Raw genomic sequence first — 18,518 nt, 5'->3', positions numbered from 1 at the left:
GGTGTCAGGAGGGTGGGGCCAGACTCTTCCCAGTGGTGTCCAGGGACAGGACAAGAGGCAATGGGCACAAACTGGAACACAGGAGGTTTAACCTGAATATGAGAAAATACTTGTTTACTCTGAGGGTACCAGAGCACAAGCTGCCCAGGGAGGTTGTGGAGCCTCCATCCCTGGAGACATTCCAAACCTGCCTGGATGTGTTCCTGTGGGATCTGCTCTAGGGGATCCTGCTCCAGCAGGGGGTTGGGCAGGATGATCTCCAGAGCTCCCTTCCAACAACAACCACTCTGTGATTTTGTGGAATGTATTTTTTCCATGAGGAATTAGATGCTCCCATTTGAAAAGCAGTGAGGATGGGTGAGATGGGTGTGTGCAGTCTTGGACACCCAAACTCTGGTCTCCATATCAGGGATTTCTAAGGATAAATATTAGGGGGTTGTGGGTCTTTTTTGTTTGTTTGTTTGATTTTCTTTCATTCCCTTTTCCTGCACAAAACATTGGAGGACATAAAGTTCAAGAAAGATTTCATCTTCATAGAGGTGACATCCCAGCACTTGCCTGCTCTCAAATCACTGGGATTTTTGAAGTGGTTCAAATACAAATCCTTAAATCAAGGCCTATTAAAAAATATGATCTTCTCGAGTAACTGAGAAATGGTTTAAAGGTGCTGGCTGCCTTATATGCATGTTAAATCCAAGTATCCAGGAGGGCAGGTGAAGGCACCTCCTGTTCTACCCAGAGCTGCCCAGTGAGGTGGAATTAAGTTGCTGCCAATTAACAGAAATGAGATTTTAAACTACTTCTGGCAGAACTTTAAGGCCAGTCCCTGGTGTTGCCCTGGGGAGCTGTGCATCTCTAACGTGGAATAAATAGGTCTGATTTGCATAGACAAACTCTATCCTTTTAATGAAAAGCTCACATGGGATTGAAAACCCCTGAATAAGCTGCTCAGGAGGGTGCTGGTCATTGGCTTGGAAGTGGTGACTGGGAGTCGATGGTGGGAAGAGACTATGACCTTGATTGATCTTTAAAGGTGTTTGCTGCCCTTCCCCACCCGTGTTCAGTAACAGCAGCTTCTCTGTGCACAGCCTGGTGAGACAGCCTGGGAGAGACTCTGATTTGCTCTCACCTCCCAGCTCAGATCAGAACTGCAAGCTGCTTGATTTGGCTGGAATTTTACCTCCTGTTGGTCCATGTCTTTTAACTAATGAGCTGGGGAGGAGCTTTGGACAAGGGCTTGTAGTGAGAGAACAGGGGGTAATGGATCAAAACTGGAAGAGGGGAGATTTATCTTAGACATGAGGAGGAAATTCTTTGCTGTGAGGGGGGTGAGACCCTGGGACAGGTTGCCCAGGGAAGCTGTGGCAAACCTGGCAGTGTTGAAGGGCAGGTTGGATGGGGCTTGGAGCAACCTGGGCTGGTGGGAGGTGTCCCTGCCCATGCAGGGGGGTTGGAACTGAATGGTCTTTGAGGTCCCTTCCAACACAAACTGTTCTATGATCTCTTTTCATTGTGGAAACAAGGCTTTGTGGCTTAGCCTCCAGGTTTGGTTACAAGAATATACTCTGGCTGGATAATTTCTGGGCAAGTAAAACAAAAGAGCAATTTCCAGCCTTGCTTTGAGTGTAAGACCTTTAGGGGACCAGTCATATAGGAAAAGTAAAACCAGGTTAACTAAATACTGTGCCTTTCTGACTCATCCTCTGTGCTAATCTCTGTTCTCCTTGGTATTCTGTCTTGAAGTGCAATGGTTTTCCAGACAGGGAAAGTATTTTTTTTGGTGCCTTTCATGCATATTTCAGTGTCTTTCAATGTCAAGAGAATGGGGCCAGACTCTTTTGCAGTGTCCAATGGCAGGACAAGGGTCAGTGGTCACAGATGGGAGCACAGGAGGTTCAAGTTAAATCTAAGGAAAAACTTCTTTCCTCTGAGGGTGACAGAGCCCTGGGACAGGCTGCCCAGAGAGGTTGTGGAGTCTTCTCTGGAGACATTTAAAACATGTTCGGATGTGTTCCTGTGTGATCTACTGTAGGTTGGACTACAGAGTCTTCAGAGGTCCCTTCCAACCCCCACGACTCAGGGAGCCTCTTCCCCCCTGCCCTGGGGAGGCACTGGGGCTCATCACTGCAGGCCAAGGCTTCACCCCAAGTGTGAAGGGCTGGCTTTTCCCCTGGGTGCCTGTCTCTGTGCTACCTTCAGGAATAGTTTGGCAACTGTCAGAAAATGAGCTAAAATGAAGGCCCATCTTTTAAACATATCCCGAGGGAGAATCCTGTAATTGCAACTATTTCCTTAAAACTATTCCTGAACAGAGACTGAGTCCCACTGGAAAGGTAATTAGCAAGTTTACTTTCTCCAAGGTGACTTCTTCAGCTCTTGTGCACTGAGTTTTGATGTTTAGACTTGGAGCTGCACACCTCAAGCACTGCAATGCAGGGTGGCTCCTCTTCACACAGTGAGAGCAGGACCAGGGCCATGGGAGTTACCACCTTGCACTGTTGCCAGGGCTGGGGTGAATGATGGAGAATGGCCCCAAACACCTCCTGCACCTTCTGTGACCTTGAGCAAGGTTTGCTCCTATCTTATGGCTCTTGATCTTGGCTCAAGGTTGGTGTCCTTTGCTGGGGTCCCTACAATGTGGGTGTTGGGCACTTGGCATGTGGCCTAAGTGTCTTCTCCTTGCAAGTGGCTGTGGGAATGGGGTGAGCTCTGATCCATGTCATGGAGGCCTTTGGGCCTGGAGTTTTACTTCAGCTGACAAAATGCATAGAGCTGGGGATTATTAGTAACTGCACGGGAGCATTTGGGCTGCCTGGACCAACACAGCCAAAAAGCTCCTGCCAAAAGTGCCAAAGAAATGGGACCATGGAAGTGAGTGCTCAGGCACCTGGTGATGTTGAGTGCTGGGACATCCTTGGGTTTTCTAGAATATACAAGGAAGGAAAATGCTTTTAGGCAATGAATGACCTTGTCAGCAGTTTTTATCCTAGAGGGGAAGTTTTACAATGGAGTTAGAGTCCTGAAGCTTGAATGGATGAGTGGGAGGCTGCTTTAGGCTGGTGCAGTATCTCAGCACACCGTGGGCACCATCAGGATGTGTGCACAGTTTGCATTGCTGCTGGTGGCTTAAAGCAAGGCAAGGAACAGCAAATTGTGTGTGTGATTCCTTGTTGTTAACTGCTAGTGCTTTTCTCACCATAGATGACTTGAGTTGGGGAGGGTCTGGCATACAAAGCAATATTGGTGGTTAAATCAGCAGCTCCAAGGTTGAAGTCACTGAAGTGATTTCAAAATTCTTCTTCTCAAGAGCATCTAAGTATTATACTCATCTGACAAATGAGGAAACAGAGGTACAAAGAAGTTAAGCCTGAGGCCCCAGAGAGAGTCTCTTCTTGACATGGAAAGCTGAGCAGGTGTACAACAGCTACAAAGTCAAATCTATCTTGAGCAAGGTCACAGACATGGGTAGACATAATAGGTATTTGAAAAAAGAGAGAGTTTTCACAGCTTCTGCACCATAAAAAGTGTAAGTCATATTAATCTCCAGTAAATTCAGAAAAAAAACCCCCAAAACCATTCAATCTAGTATCTCTTTTATGTGGTATCACTTATATTTAATTTGTTTTGCAGATTCCCTGGTACTTAGCAGCAGTGGGAAAACAGACCCATCCGAAACAGACAATTAACCAAGGTCACTGGGGCAGGGAAGCTAGAATTATTCAAGAAACAACGATTGCAGATGCCATCCTGGGGATAATATTAAGCCAGGTACACTGCTGGGGGCTGAAGTGCCTTTCCTTCCTAAGAATTTTATTACATCCTCATGAAAGACACCCAGCTTTTACCTGCCCAAGCCATTAGGCAGGCAGGGAATGGAAGCAGGGAGTGTGGCTCCTGCAGGACTCCTCATCTGCATGGAGATGGCCCAGTGCAGGAGGCAGAAGCAGTAGATGTTGCTCCATGTGTGACATTAGTTCTCAGGCTGCTCCATCAGCATCCTGCCCTCACAGCCCTGTGCTGCTGGGAGCTGCCCCTGCAGCTGTCCCAGTGCTCAGACACCCTCCCAGTGCTGCACACTCCTCCAATTCATGGTCTGAAGTTCATTTTTAAAGCAGATGCTGCTCCACAACGTGCCCCCAGGGGCTGCCTGCCTTCATGGCTCCTTTTGGGAGGAGCTGGGCTGGGCTGAGGGGTGAGATGGGGCATCATGCCTTTGCCACTGCAGTTGAGGAGCTCATGGAAGGAGACCTGGTGCCAGGCAGTGCCACCTAATCCTCTTCCTCATCCTCGCTGGTGCCTCCTGCCTGTGACTGAGCCCTCCCTGAGGACAGGGGAAGGGGAGCAAACGTAGGGCTGGGCTGACAGAGATGACAGACAGGCTGGACAAGGCTCACGAAGATGAGAGGCCAAGCAGGGCCAGGTTTGTCTTGGACCTCTGGTTCACCCTGGCCCTGTACAGAGTTGTCCTGCCCTGGTGTCACCTCAGTTCAGAGAAGAAAGGGGTTGCTTTCCACCTCTGGGCTCTGCTGGAACCTGTCCTGTCCCAGCCTCACCACTCCATGAGCCCCAAGAGCCAGGTCAGGCTCCACAGAGCAGTTCCCAAGGATGTGAATGGTTCCCAAGCCAAGTGCAATTGAAAAATGGTCTTGTTGATTTCTAATTCATTTTTCATCATTTGGTTCCTCTTTCCTTTCCATTTCTCTGTCCCCAAAACCTGAGGGACCAGAGGTTTCCACTGCAGCTTTGCAGGAAGACTGACTGCTCCCCATGAGAGCAGACATTGCCCAGGGATGGTGGCACTTGAAGGTCTCAGTGGAGACACTGCCCCTTGGCCATTCCAGGGTCATCCTGCTGCCCTCAGGCTGGGCCCTGTGTGTGGTTTGCAGTGACCTGCACCTGCCCGAGGGCTCTGAGCAGTTCCCAAGCCCCAGGGCCACACAGGGCTTGTTCCCAGCACAGATCTACCTCGTGGAGATCTGCTGCCCGTGGGGCAGGACCTGATTAATCCTCTCTTATGACCAGAGGGGTCAATCCTTAATGCCACGTGTTTGTATTTAATTCTTCTTGTTATCAATCTGTGTCACACACCCTGGTTTGTATTTATTCTGCAGTGTTTGCTGTGCCCTGAATGCAGGACCCCAAAGGTGGTGGCACTGACAAATCTTCCTGTTTGTAAATTGGGTCCTTAGTTTCATCTATGGCCAAAAGAAAACCACATGGTTTGTGCTATGTAAAAATAAAGGTGATGATCTCCTTTGCCCTGGTATAGTTTGGGAAATAATAGATAGGCCAGTATTTAAATCCATACATTTTATTTGACCCAATTTGGTAATTGACCGGAAATTTTCTACATGTTTTAAATTTGGTAAACTTAGACCCTAAAGCTCCAAGTCTCCCAGAACTCCCTGCTGAGATGCTGGTACCCACCAGTGACCCCCCTGTGAAATGCAGAGGTGCAGATGGGCAGCAGAAGTGGGAAACTGTGCTTGTTTTGGATAATTCTGAAGTCTCAAAATGAAAAAACAAGCTCCTTGAATTGGGTGTGTTACAATAGGAATGGGATGCTGGGACCCACCAGTGACCCCCCTGTGAAATGCAGAGGTGCAGATGGGCAGCAGAAGTGGGAAACTGTGCTTGTTTTGGATAATTCTGAAGTCTCAAAATGAAAAAACAAGCTCCTTGAATTGGGTGTGTTACAATAGGAATGGCAAATTAGAGACAAGCAACACCTTTCTGGGCAGGTAAAGAACCATCCCAGGGGTGTTCTGGGTGATGCTGTGTCTCTTGGAGCAGTGGAGTTGAGTTGGTGGAGGTGGGACAGCCCCACCACTGAAGTTTATTGAGCACACCAGCAGGTTGGTGGCAGCTGGATACCCCAGCAGCCCTTGAAGGACATTCTCACCCTTCCTGCACTCGCTGCTACAACCACTAATTGTTTTTTTAATATCTTTTTCCTACCCATTTTGTACCTTGCTCTTTAGAAAGTATAAAATTGGAAGTAAAATCCAATTGTGTGGGAAAATTAATTTCCTTGAATGGAAGAAGCAATCTACTTGAGACTTTTTAATCATTAGATGGTAACTTGCACTAAAGAAAGGAAGACCATTAAAATAACTTAATAGACTGGGATAAACGTTGTTCCCTGTATCTTCTTCATCTTTATTTTAGAGATTCATGCTGAGGATATTTCATAAAAGCTGCTCTTCTTGACCTTCCATCACTTATATTATGGAGGAGCCAACCCAAATAATGGCAAGGAACTAACAGGGTGGATTCCTAGATACAAACCCAGTAATTCTACTGCACATCTCTGTCCATCCTTTTCTGCCAAATCCTGCTTTCCTTTTCTCATTAAAGAAAGCACAGCTATGGGGACAAACAGAAATGCATCTAGCTGAGCTGAGCCCTGTGATTTTTAAAAACTAACTGTTAATGCATTTAATTAAGGGGCAGGGGAACAAGAGGCTTTATCAGCTCTTTATCTGCAGGCTATGATTTCATTGTGGATGGGCTGTTACTGTAAACACCCACCTTTCTGAAGGATTTACTACAAAATCAAGTGGTGTTTCTATTTACATTGTTGAGCACTGCTTGGTTCCTCATTTATGAGATATGGAGGCAATGTTACAAAGAAGAATGTGGCACTGAATTTGTGTTGCTTGAGGGTCCTCAGATGGGCTGAGGGGCTGCTTGGCACACTTGGGTGTGCTGAAAACAGAGGAGGAGAAGGAGAAATTGAAAGTGAAAGTCACTACATCCCAATCAGGCTGCTTCCAAGAGCATTTTGGAAAAGAGCAGTGACTCTGTGGCTTATGAAAGTGAAGTCATGTGGCAAAATAATGATGAAAAAAGCTTTTTTTGGGGGGAGGGGGCACATCTCCTGTGCACAACTGTTGAGTGGCTTCCAGTTCAGGGACTTTGCTTATCTGGTGGTGAATTCCCAGAGATCCAGAAAACTGGATCAGAAATGTGGTTTCATTTGTTTGACACTTTCACATGGATATTTTTTCTGGATTCAACTGATTTCTGAGTGCCTTTAGCAGACCTCACAGGTTTTGACTGGAGAAGTCAAAGGTGCCTGGGCTCCCCAACTCCTATGCCCTATGGAGCAGATGAACTGGGTTGTTTCTCTTCCCTGTAAAATCTGAGCAACTTACCCTTCTATTTCATTCCAGGAGGTAATCTAGGATAATGGAACTATTAGATTTGACATCCTTGAGGTGGTTATAATTTCAGAAAGAATTGTTTCTGCTAATGGCAGTTAACTTGCTACAAAGAAGGCAGTAGAATTGAAATCCTAAGTACTAGAGTGGCAGGAAACCATGAAACATTACACCACTTATTGGAGGGATGTCAGGGAACAAATAATTGGAAAAAACCCTCTGATGGATTCAAATCTGAACTAATTTAATATGGCAGCAGCATGCAGCTGTTCTAGCAGTCTATTAAAAGTGTTAAAATATCTATAAATAATAATACTGAAGGGGTTGGAACTCTTCACCCCAGGAGGTCGGGGTTTCACAAGGATGAATTTGGCTGCTGTGCAGGGAGCTGAGCTGGGGGGTCCCTGGGGATTCTTGAGCCCTGCAGCTGCCTGGGGCACGTTGGGGTCTCCAAGTGCACTTCTGGCAGATACCAGCAGTTTGTGTGGTGTGGATGGAGAGGCTGTTTGGGCCTGATCCTTGCTATCTGTGAGGCATGACTGGGAGTATTAGAATGCCCATCCTTCCTCTGCAGGCTGTAGCCTCAGACGTGCCTGAACATGCTGGGAAATGTGCTCTGAGCCAGGACTTTGGGGCTGCCATTAAAATGCATGATCCCATTGTCCCGTTTCTACTTCAAGATCAAATTCCCTCTGGAGAACTGGCATTTCTAAGAGTTTTCCATATAGAAGGGCTGCCATTGGTGTCACACCCTGCAAGTCTTCCCCAGGCAGCACACGACGAGTGGCCCCTGGCCCAAGTGAGGAGCTTCAGAGATGATTGAGCCTCATCCCATCCTGCATGGTGGAGCTTCCCCATGCTTGGAGCTTTGAGTTGAAGGTGGACAGGAGAGGGGTCCCATAGCTCCCCACAAGAGCAGAGACTGGCAGTGCCTTGGCATGGCTTAGCTGTAAAATTCATTGTCTCTTCCTTGCTGATCCCCCTAAGGTGGATCCTTTTAAATTTTTTTCTCTCCACAGCATGGATTCAGATGAAAGCAAGTTAAAGTGAGGAACTGTTTTCATATTTCTATTTTAGTTCAGGAAATATCCCAGCGGGTAAACTTTCTGCATAGCACAACCACCAGAGATCAGTGCATCCCTGGCACATAATGAAACAGTTTTACTCAGTGCCCTGCTCGGTGGCAAAGTGTCATTTTATGCAGAGGGTCACAAGTGCTTAGCCCCAAACATGATAGCAGCTTGCACCAATCAGAGCAACATCCTCATCTCAAGGTAGCTGTATCAGGTGGAGATCTGGTGCAGAGCTTTGCAAGGTAATCAGGGAGAGGTGCTGTGTGTGCACGTGGCAGCCCTTAGTGAACACACCAGCTCTTACCTCCTGGAAATTGCATAGTTACTACAAATTAACCCCTGACTCTGAGTTGTTCCTCCATCTTTCTGCTGTTCTGTTGATGTCAGTGTTGTTAGCAGCACTCTCATTTTTCTCTGTTATTTTCCCTGCCTGGGCACTGTGCTTGGCTGCTCTTGCAGAGGTGCAGTGGAGCAGCAGTGTGAGCTGGAAGGCACGAGGTTCTGCAGGAGGAACATGACAACTTCATCTCTAACCCAGAGCCCCTGGAGCTGGTGGTGGAACTGGGAGTGGTGGGAGTGGGCAAATGGCACAGCAGATGTTTCTGTAAAGAGTTGTCTTGGGTTTTTTAAAGGATTTGCTTCTGCAGCTTTGCAGTTTAGCTTGTTGGTGATGACTTCATGATATAAAGATCCCAACTGGAAACTTCGTTTCATGAGATACCATAAAAGTAGTGTCTGGTCTGAAGGCCACTCTGTCACTAGGCATGCCAGAAGAAAAAGAAAGGAAATGTCATTATTATATATATCCATTTGCCAAAATACATGCCCATAAATGCCATGTATATATATACATATAAAGGAGGTTGGAGAGAGGCAAGTTGTTGCGAGCTGGTTTCCCACACAAGTGCAGGTTTTCTCTCACAAGTAACAAGTGATAGGATGAGAGGAAATGGCCTCAAGTTGCACCAGGGGAGTTTTAGGCTGGGTATTAGGAAAAATTTCTTCCTGGAAAGGGTTGTCAGGCCCTGGCCCAGGCTGCCCAGGGCAGTGGTGGAGTCCTCATCCCTGGAGGGGTTTCAAAGCTGTGTAGATGTGGTGCTGAGGGACATGGGCAGTGGTGGCCTTGGCAGTGCTGGGTTAATGGTTGGACTTACTGATCTTAAAGGTGTTTTCCAACCAAAACAACTCCATGATTCTATTATTTTCTGTTTCCTGCATGGGTGGGGAATGTAAACCTAAAGAAATGGTGCTGTTGCCCTTTGACACACCAAGGTGTTTACGATGGAACCAAGACCTGAAAGCTTTTCAGTAATTTAATCCTAGGAGAACTTTTTCTCCAGTCTATAGATGATGAAATGAAGTTGCGTTTTGGACAATTTCATTGCAGTGGTAAAATAATGTCTTCAAAGGCACAGGCCTCATTCATTGCTGCAAAGTCTCTGAGGTGGCTTTGTAGAAATCAGCCCTCAGTCCACTGAAACTGGAAGATGTCAATAATTGTGCATTTCTGTTGGTTTTCTTCTACAGGACGCCGGCGATGATTGGTTGCTCATTTGTTGTGAACAGAAAGTTCTTTGGAGAGATTGGGCTCCTGGATCCTGGAATGGATGTGTATGGAGGGGAGAACATAGAGCTTGGCATCAAGGTCAGTGACACGTTGATGAGAAAAATTGCACCTACCAGTATGGAAGGAACCCAAAGCAACACTTGAAGAAGTTAACAAAAGCAGTTGTCAGGATGCTCCAGGGGAGCCAAGTGTTGATGTGTTACAGCCTTTCTGGAGAAAAGGTGGCTGGGGACAGACCTTGCTCTCTACAACTCCCTGAAAGGAGGTTGGAGTGTGTTGGGGGGGGTCTTCTCCCCTGTTAAAAGTGAGAGGAGAAAAGGAAATGGCCTCAAGTTGTGCCAGGGGAGGTTTAGATTGGATGTGAGAAGAAACTTCTTCACTGGAAGGGTTAGTAAACACTGGCACAGGCTGCCCAGGGAGGTGGTTGAATCACCTGGAGGTGTTAAAAAGATGTGTAGATGTGGTGCTGAGGGACATGGTTTACCACTAGACTTGGTAGAGTTTGGTTAATAGTTGGACTCTATGATCTTACAGGTTGTTACCAACCAGAACAATTCTGTGGTTTTAATTTAAGGGGGAAAATGACTTGCTTTTAGGGGTGAGGCAGCTTTTTTCTTTCCTGAGTGCTTGTCTGTCTGACCTGATATAAAAAGCTACTGAGATGAACTGACCTGTGAGCTGTAGAGGCCCTGGTCCCACTGTCACACCTCACACTGCTCCCCTAAGCTATGGGTGGGTAGGAGAAAAGCACCGTGTGTCATGTGAACGGCCTCAGGGGGGCTGGTGGGGCTCTCCTGAGCATCTCAGGAAGACACAAAGCCCGGGAATATTTTACAGGCATTCAGAGAGAAAAAATAAGACCTGCTTTTTACAGTGCAGCACCAAGAGCCATGTTTTTAGAGCTGCCTCCTGCATCTGCGCAGGCACCAGCATTACAGGATCCGCCATGACAGCATCACTTGATTGCTGTGTACAATATTAGATGTGACTTAGTGATTCAAGTGTTTACACACAGTGAAGTGATTCATAAGCAATGAATTCAATGTTGGGAAGCAACTTGGGATGGCAAAATCTACAGAGATTCCTCCAGGCTTGTTTTGGAGAACAGCATTTGGATGTTAACGGGCTGACAGGGAGAGGCTGGAGACTTGTAAGTGGAAAATGGAATTGATTCTACTGTTGTAAGAATGAGAAATCATTGTTCAGTTCATAGATTTGCCAGAGGATCTTTGCTTTGCTGGCAAATCAGAAGAAACTTAGGAAATCTATTATTAGCTATGGGGAGCAATCATCTCACTTAAACAGGGGAACGGAAATTAAAGGCTTGAAATATGCACTAACTCCTGCACATCAGCACTGCTTGGGTCCAGAGAGATCCTGCTCTAAACCAAGCTTCTCTGGTGGCTCTCCCCTTATTTGTTTGTTTTGGGGACTTCTGAATATTATCATTGTGGAACTAGTCTTCCCAGAATTAGTAATTCAACCCATCTGTTAGGTTTTTTGGGGATTTCATGGAAGATTGGCTGCTTGACTGGAAAAATGATATGGGTGTCTCAGGAACAAGTGATGAGCATATATTGTCTTCTATTTCAGATATTGAACTTTTATTTTAAGAAGGGCTATCTTAGAAACATCCTTTTGAGAAAAAGTACTTCCTCTCTTCTCCAAGTGACTTTCCCAATCTTGCATTTCCAACCCATGTGTTTCCCTGCTGTTTGCACACTCACATGCTGTGTGTTCTGGTCAAAGTTTTAAAAATATTGATGGTGTTGAGAATAAAATAATTAGGAAATCCACTCTGTAAGACTATGGATAAAGTATATTTTCAGAGATTCCTGAGCTCCAGAGATCAGTCTTTGGGCAAGTGTCTTACTGAGCAACCAAGAGCACATCAGTTCCATTCAATATATGTTGGCTGTTGTGTTTGCAGGTCAGGTGGCTCTTATGGAGAGTGGTCTTAGAGCTATTTTAGTTATAAATAGTTTATAAACAGTTTATCCAAGACTGGTTGTATGTGCAAGAAAACAGCATCTTGTGGTGGGTTCAAGCAGATGCCAGGTCTCAGCTGGATGGGTCTGTTTCTGATGACCCTGATGCTCAGAGCCTGCCATGGCTGGGGTCTGCAGCAGCCATACCCTCTTCCCAGTAATGTGGGACTGGTTTGTAATAAAATCATATTAAAGGATCAAATTGAATAGAAAATTCTCAGCCTTTTTGTGGGTCTTCTGCTGTTTTGCCTGATAGGTGGCTGGCTGTGATTGGGAAAGTCATTAGGTGGTGCCTTGTCTGGTTCACTGATTGTTGGATGAAAAGAAATGCAGGAAGTGGTGGTTTTCTTTTGGATACTGGTTTCATCAGCATCTTTCTGAGAATCTTGTGGCATTTTTTTAAGCATCAGATTCTTGTATTACCAAAACCACACAAAGAACAAAAATGAGACCTGAAACTCATTGAGGCTACAAGGACAGGGAAAAATTACAATATTTCAGGCAGAAAGCACAAGCCACCTGGGTTATGGCAAATGAAATGCAAGGAATCTGAATAACAAAATTAAATAACAAATGGAGGAGGTTGGGCTGTTCTAACCTAGAAAGGACCAAGTCCATATGCTACAGTCTGGTTTTATTAGTATGCTTCTAAAAGAAGCTATGCTGCCCCTATGTGTGTTTTCCAGCTGCTGAATTGAGTGAGCTGAAGAAGTTCCTGCCTGAACCACTTTAAAGAAAGCAAACCCCTTTAGATGCATTCACCAAGGTAGCCCTGGGCTTGCTGCTCTCCTGTGCAACCTGGGAAGCACCCTTAAGTTGCTTAAATAATGAAAATAATAATAATGCCATTAAGCTTGTTGCTGCCAGGCCCAATTCCTGCTGTGCTGGCAGGGCAGCTCTGGCCATGACATGGGGAACATGGTGTTCTCCAAATGCTTCTGTTTTCGTTCATCACACTCAAGTGTCTCCTGAAGGCTGTGCTTGTTCACTTCCCCTGTCCCTGGTGTCCCCCACTTCCTGAGGCAGATTTGAGGCTGTTTCCCCTTTTCTTGGCAGTGAATGAAGAAGTGTTTGCTCAGCAAGGCAGTTGAGGCCAATATTTCCATGGAGGGGTTTTCAATGGGCTTTCCTCCACATTCCCAGTCGTGCCTTGGATCGAATCACAGAAGCTCCAGGTCTCTCTTACTGTGTTTGCAGCCACAAGGCCCAGACATTTAATCTGGTCCTGCATTAGTAGCTCCCCTAGCACAAACTGCTTGTGGGAATCTCCTCCTCACTCCCAGGTGATGCTGGTGAAGCTGCTGGATCCTGGGGCATTTGGAGACATCTCACACCTGGCCTTGGTCCTGCTGGAGGGATCAGGAGAGCAGGTCTTGCTCCCCCTGCCCATCCTGGGGAGCAGATCCAAAAAGAATAACCTGCTCTATCTGAACAAGATTGGAGCCAACTCTCTGAACCCTTTGCTGCACTGAAGGAGTTTCTGCTCTGATTTTATACACTTGGTGCCCAGTTTCCCCAGCTGGACAGGGTGGACGCTGCTCCGTGTCCCCACGTTGGGATTTTGTCACGGAGGCTTCTCTGCCCATCTCTGCTCCTTCTGCTAAAAATGGTGACATCCTTTTAAACTGTGGCACTGGCTTCTAGTGACTGTGTGACTAAGTGGGAAGGCTGCTTCTGCTGCCTGTCTCTGCAGGGAGGGTTTCAAGGGTTTTCCTGGTTAGTCACAGACATTCACTGAAGAAGCTCCATCAAATTAGTCGTGTCTGTTGGAATGAAGATGCCAAAACCAACAGTGTGACTGTTGCCAGGACTTCAAAGTCTGAGGTGGGTTACAAGATTGTTTCCAGGGTATATTGTGCTGTCATGCATTGCTAATTAAACTTACTTGAGTTGTCTCTTAGAGATTCATTTAATCAATGAGGTTATTATTACTACTTGGATGGTATCATTTGTACAAATTGTCACTTGGAAAAAGCAATTAGCTGAGAATGCTGATTAGCTGATCCATCCCCAACCTTATTGGTTTAGTAAAAATCGATTATTGAATTCATTAGGAAAAGCACAATTCAGGGATCCCTTTGAGGTTTAATGACTGACTTGAGCTACTTTTTACTATGAACACAAAATGGTCTGAAGTTTGGGTTGGATCTTTTAAAACTCTTTTCCAGAGGAAAAGCACAGCATGTCCTCTTCATATCCCAGATTTTGTTCCCCAGATGTGTTCTTCAAGCTCAACAGACCAGATTGCTGGTGCTGTGGGGAGGGGTTGACCCTGGCTGGAGGCCAGGTACCCACCAAAGCTGCTCCATCACTCCCCTCCTCAGCTGGAGGGGCAATATAAGGAAAAGCTCATGGGTGGAGATCAGGCCACTCAGCAGTTGCCTTCATGGACCAAACAGACTTGACTTGGGGAAAATGAATTTAATTTATTGCATACCAAATCAGAGCAGGATAATAAGAAACAAACCCAAATCTCTAAACACCTTCCCCCCAATCCTCCCTTCTTCCCATGCTCAATTTCACTCTCAATTTCTCTACTTCTTCCTCCCCAGCAGCACAGGAGGTTGTGGACAATCCATCACACATTATCATCTCTGCCACTCCCTCCTGCTCAGGTGAGGACTCTTCACACTCTTCCCCTGCTCCAGTGTGGGGTCCCTCCATGGGAGACAGTCCTCCAAGACCATCTCTGACATGAGTCCTTCCCATGGGCTGCAGTTCTTTATGAGCTGCTCCAGCATGGGGCCCTTCCACAGGCTGCAGGGTCAGACTGCTCCAGTCTGGGTCCTCTCTCCATGGATCCACAGGTCCTGTCAGGAGGACCCACAGGGCTTCAGCTTCCTTGGGCATTCACCCACTCAGGTGGGTACCTGCTTCACCATAGACCTCGGAGTACTGGAAGGGCCAGGAATAGGGAGCTTGGAAAATCAAACTGGTCCGACCAGGACACTGAGGATATTCTTTAATAAGTCAAATGTCCTCCTGCAGCTGCTGCAGCACAGAACCAGCCTCTCACTGGCAGTGACATTGCTCCTCTCCCATGCCACTGTACCCTTCACTCTCTCAGAAACCTTTAAAATAGCTTAAATAGCATTTTAATGGTACAAATCTGGGTGCGTTTCATCCATGAAGGAGCTCATTTTGCTTACATGGGTTTGATTATTCATATGCTGAAATGTTGAAAGGGTCAGGCAAAAAAAAACAACACAGGAAAGCCATCAAATAGGTATATTTAGATGGCAGAGGCAGCTCAACTCTCTGCATTCAGCAAATGAAATCCTTCTCTTCCTGCATATGTTCTGCCTTAAGAAGAGAAGACTCCAGGGGACCTCTCAGCCACCTTCCAATACCTGAAAGGGGCCTGTAAGGAGGCTGGGGAAGAGTTGTTGGCAAGAGCATGTCATGATGGGACAAGGGGCTTTAAGGTAGGGAAGGGTGGGGTTAGGTTGGACATTAGGAAAAAGTTCTTTATATGAGGGTGGTGAAGCCCTGGATCACTTTGCCTAGAGGGGTGGTGGAGGCCCCATCCCTGGAGACATTCAAGGTGAGGCTTGATGGGGGTCTTAGCAACCTGATCTAGTTGGAGATGTCCCTGTTCATTGTAGAAGGGGTGGACTAGATCATCTTTATAGGTCCCTTCCAACCCAAGACATTCTTTGACTCTATGATTCAATGATTTTCCATAAAATGATGGTTATCTCTTTATTTTTTTTTAAGAGGAATACAGTGAGGGTTCTTTTGGCATCTGTGGCTGTGTCATGTCTGAGGTGAGGGGTGGGCAGCCTGTGTCCAGCCCTATGGGAGGCAGAAAATCCCCCCCAGGGGGTGCTGGGTGGGAGCAGAGGAAGGAAGGCAGAGCAGGGCTGGGAAGAAAGATGGCTTGATTTTCTTTTCCTCTCTTTTTGTACAAAATATACAGCAGCACAGGCTGGCTTTACTGGCCCAGCTGGGACCAGGGGCTCCTGTGTGGATCCCCTGTGTCTTTAGATGACATTGTGCACGTCTCTGAAATGGAGGGTGATAGACATGAGCATGTAAAAATCATTGTGGGATGGATATTTGGTGATGTTTCTACTGGTGTGAACCTGGGATCTAAATAGTGCCTGTCATCAACAGGTAAAAATATCCCTGGTTGGGGTGGAATTTATTTTTATAATGTCAACCCAACCCAACATCTCATACCAGGTGTCACGTTTAGACTCTGCTGGGGGTGTTTCTGCTGTCATTCAAAATGTGGTGTTGCTGGGGCTTGTGGTTTGATCTTCTTCAAATGAGTCTCTCTCTCTCAGTTCCTCTGATTAATCCATTCAAGTCTGGTTGCAGGCAGAGGGAGCTGCTGGTGGGCAGCACCTGCAATCCCTTCTTAACCAGCCTGTCCATCATTGCCTGGTGGGAATTGCAACGTCACGTCCTCCGGTGGGATGTGTGAGAGCTGGGATGAGGGTTTTTTTGATCACTTAGAAAAACAGGAGGCTGAAAAGCATGTAATTTATTCACAAGGCTTTATGAGGCTTGTGAGGGTTCTCTGAGATGCAGCACTTAGTGTTGAATTAAGTTTCTCATGATGGGCGGTGGGGATTTTTCCCTCGTCTGCACCCAGCTTTGCTGAGACTGAAGCAATCATGAGGTGACACATGTGGCAGAGAGGGGTAGGGTTTTTGGGAAATGTGGGAATCAGCCCAAGCTTCTGCAGGGAGGACTTTGAGAAGCACAGCTCAGGTTTGCTGTGAGGTGCCTCCCAAGCTTTGCTCTGTGCCTCATTGCAGGAGGTGTCAATGAATTGGTTGTAAGAAAGGAGAGAAAAACATCTTGGCCCAGTTGAAGCCTTTGGGGTAGGATTCCCAGGTATCAGTTGATTACCTTGGGAAGTGTGTGCTGTTCCAATCTCCACTCCTTTGACATTTCTGAGGGTTTATACTGAGGCTTGTCCATCTTCCCAGAGCTGGTCTGATGCAGAAGTCAGTGCCAGTGGTGGGACATGCTCCCGTTGGCAGGAGGGCAATGAGAAGAAACTCTGGGGACACCTTTCAGGGCGAGAAATCTTGGAACTAGCTCAAGACCCTAGTTGAAAAGCTGGGGGCTAAATCTTGGTGAAAGTAACAGGGGAACCACCAAAACCTGGAATAAGTTTCACTTCACAGATGTTGGATTTACAGTTGGCCCAGCCTGGTCTGCAGGACAAAGCTGCAGGGGATGGATCACATCTCCCTCCTCTATCTCCAGGTACAAAAAGCCTCCCTGTAGCATGGAGATACATAGCAGCAGTGGGTTTGATGCTCACAGAGCTACCTCAGGCTTGCCAAGACCCCAGAGACTCCTGTGGTTTAGGAAACATTAAAAAAAACCACCCCAAACAACAAAGCAACAACTCCCCCCCATTCCAAACTTGACAACAATATGAACTCAAGACCAGCTTTCGAAAAGTATTTTATCATTCAAGCACCGAAATCCACTTAGAAATTGGGGCTCAAGGCTGTTTCCAAATACAAATCAAGTTAACTTGGAACAAAATAAGAGGCAGAGCAGGAGTGGCTTTGGAAAAGGTCTTAGAAATAAAGCTTTAGAAATAGTGATACACCAGTAATGCATTCTCTCCATGTGCAGCCACAATCTGTCTATTTGTGCCTGTAACTCAGTTAGAGAAGTAAATTTTGCTCTTCTGAGTGATTGTTGTGTAGTTGGAAGAAATATTTCCACCACTGAACAATATCCAATCACTGCCAATTTATTTTAAGAGCAGGAATCAGTACAAGGATGAATTCAGATCCTACATTTGGCGCTTGAGTTGTCAGCTCAGTATTTACTGTAGGTGCTTGAAGATGCTTTATAAGAAGCTCCAGTGTCATTTTCCAAACTGGTAAAATGCTTTTCATCACAGCCCCCTGCATGGAAATGGAGCCAGGGCTGGGAGCTGGGCAGCAGCTTTGCCCTCCCAGCTGGGGAGGAGGCTGCAGGGAGGCAGCCACAGAGCTCCTCTCTCTTTCTTTCCTCTTGATAGCAAATGATTTGTCATCCCTGCCTGTTACCCACTGACAGATGGGGACAGGGGAAGGGGAAGGGCTGGCTATTTTCACCCCACTGGATTCCAGTGTTTTTCCTGACAAGTTGATTTTTCTGCTGGGAAGACACTGATCATCTTTGCTGGGAGAGATGAGAACTCTTCCTGTGCAATAGGCTGTGTGATGCAGCTGAGACTCAGTGGTGGGTGAAGAAATCCATGGTAGGGCTCAGTCAGGCCTTATTTTTATGTATACATATAAAACATATCTATTTTTATATATAAAACATATATATAAAAAACATATATATTTATCTATATGGGAAACCTGCTTGGTTGCAGGAGGTGTCAATGAATTGGTTGTAAGAAAGGAGAGAAAAACATCATGGCCTAGTTGAAGGCTTTGGGGTAGGATTCCCAGATACCAGGTGTCATCAGTTTTACTAATTTTTCACAGGATCAGTGTGTGTCTCTGGCAAGTGGGGGCTGGGGATCTACTAGACATTGGGTTGATGTCCCAGAGCAGAGTCAGAGTCCACCCTGGGCCCAAGCCTGGGTGGAGGCAGCCAAATCTGGAGAGCAGCAGCACCTCCAAAGATCAAGGGGCTGTGGAGAGCAAGGGCAAGTGGCCATGCAGGTTCATGAGAACTTAGCAAAGTTTGGTTTAGTGATGCTTTTCACCAATGGAGCTTAGAAAATGGAGCCTAAATCCTGAGGGAGGTTCTGCAG

The 18,518-nt window shown here is 46.4% G+C and overlaps 1 protein-coding gene across 1 annotated transcript in view; it reads left to right on the top strand.

Moving 5' to 3' along the window:
* WBSCR17 (Williams-Beuren syndrome chromosome region 17) overlaps nucleotides 1-18,518 on the top strand; it is a 158,967-nt gene that overhangs the window by 71,751 nt on the left and 68,698 nt on the right. The window contains exon 5 of the mRNA XM_009999143.1: nucleotides 9,764-9,881. Within this exon, the coding sequence (XP_009997445.1) occupies nucleotides 9,764-9,881 (118 nt within the window). The remainder of the gene's footprint in view (nucleotides 1-9,763; nucleotides 9,882-18,518) is intronic.

Source organism: Chaetura pelagica, unplaced genomic scaffold (genome assembly GCF_000747805.2).
Source record: "Chaetura pelagica isolate M959 unplaced genomic scaffold, ChaPel_1.0 scaffold230, whole genome shotgun sequence".
NCBI classification, from domain to species: domain Eukaryota; kingdom Metazoa; phylum Chordata; class Aves; order Apodiformes; family Apodidae; genus Chaetura; species Chaetura pelagica.
This window is presented reverse-complemented; position numbering and strand designations above follow the sequence as displayed.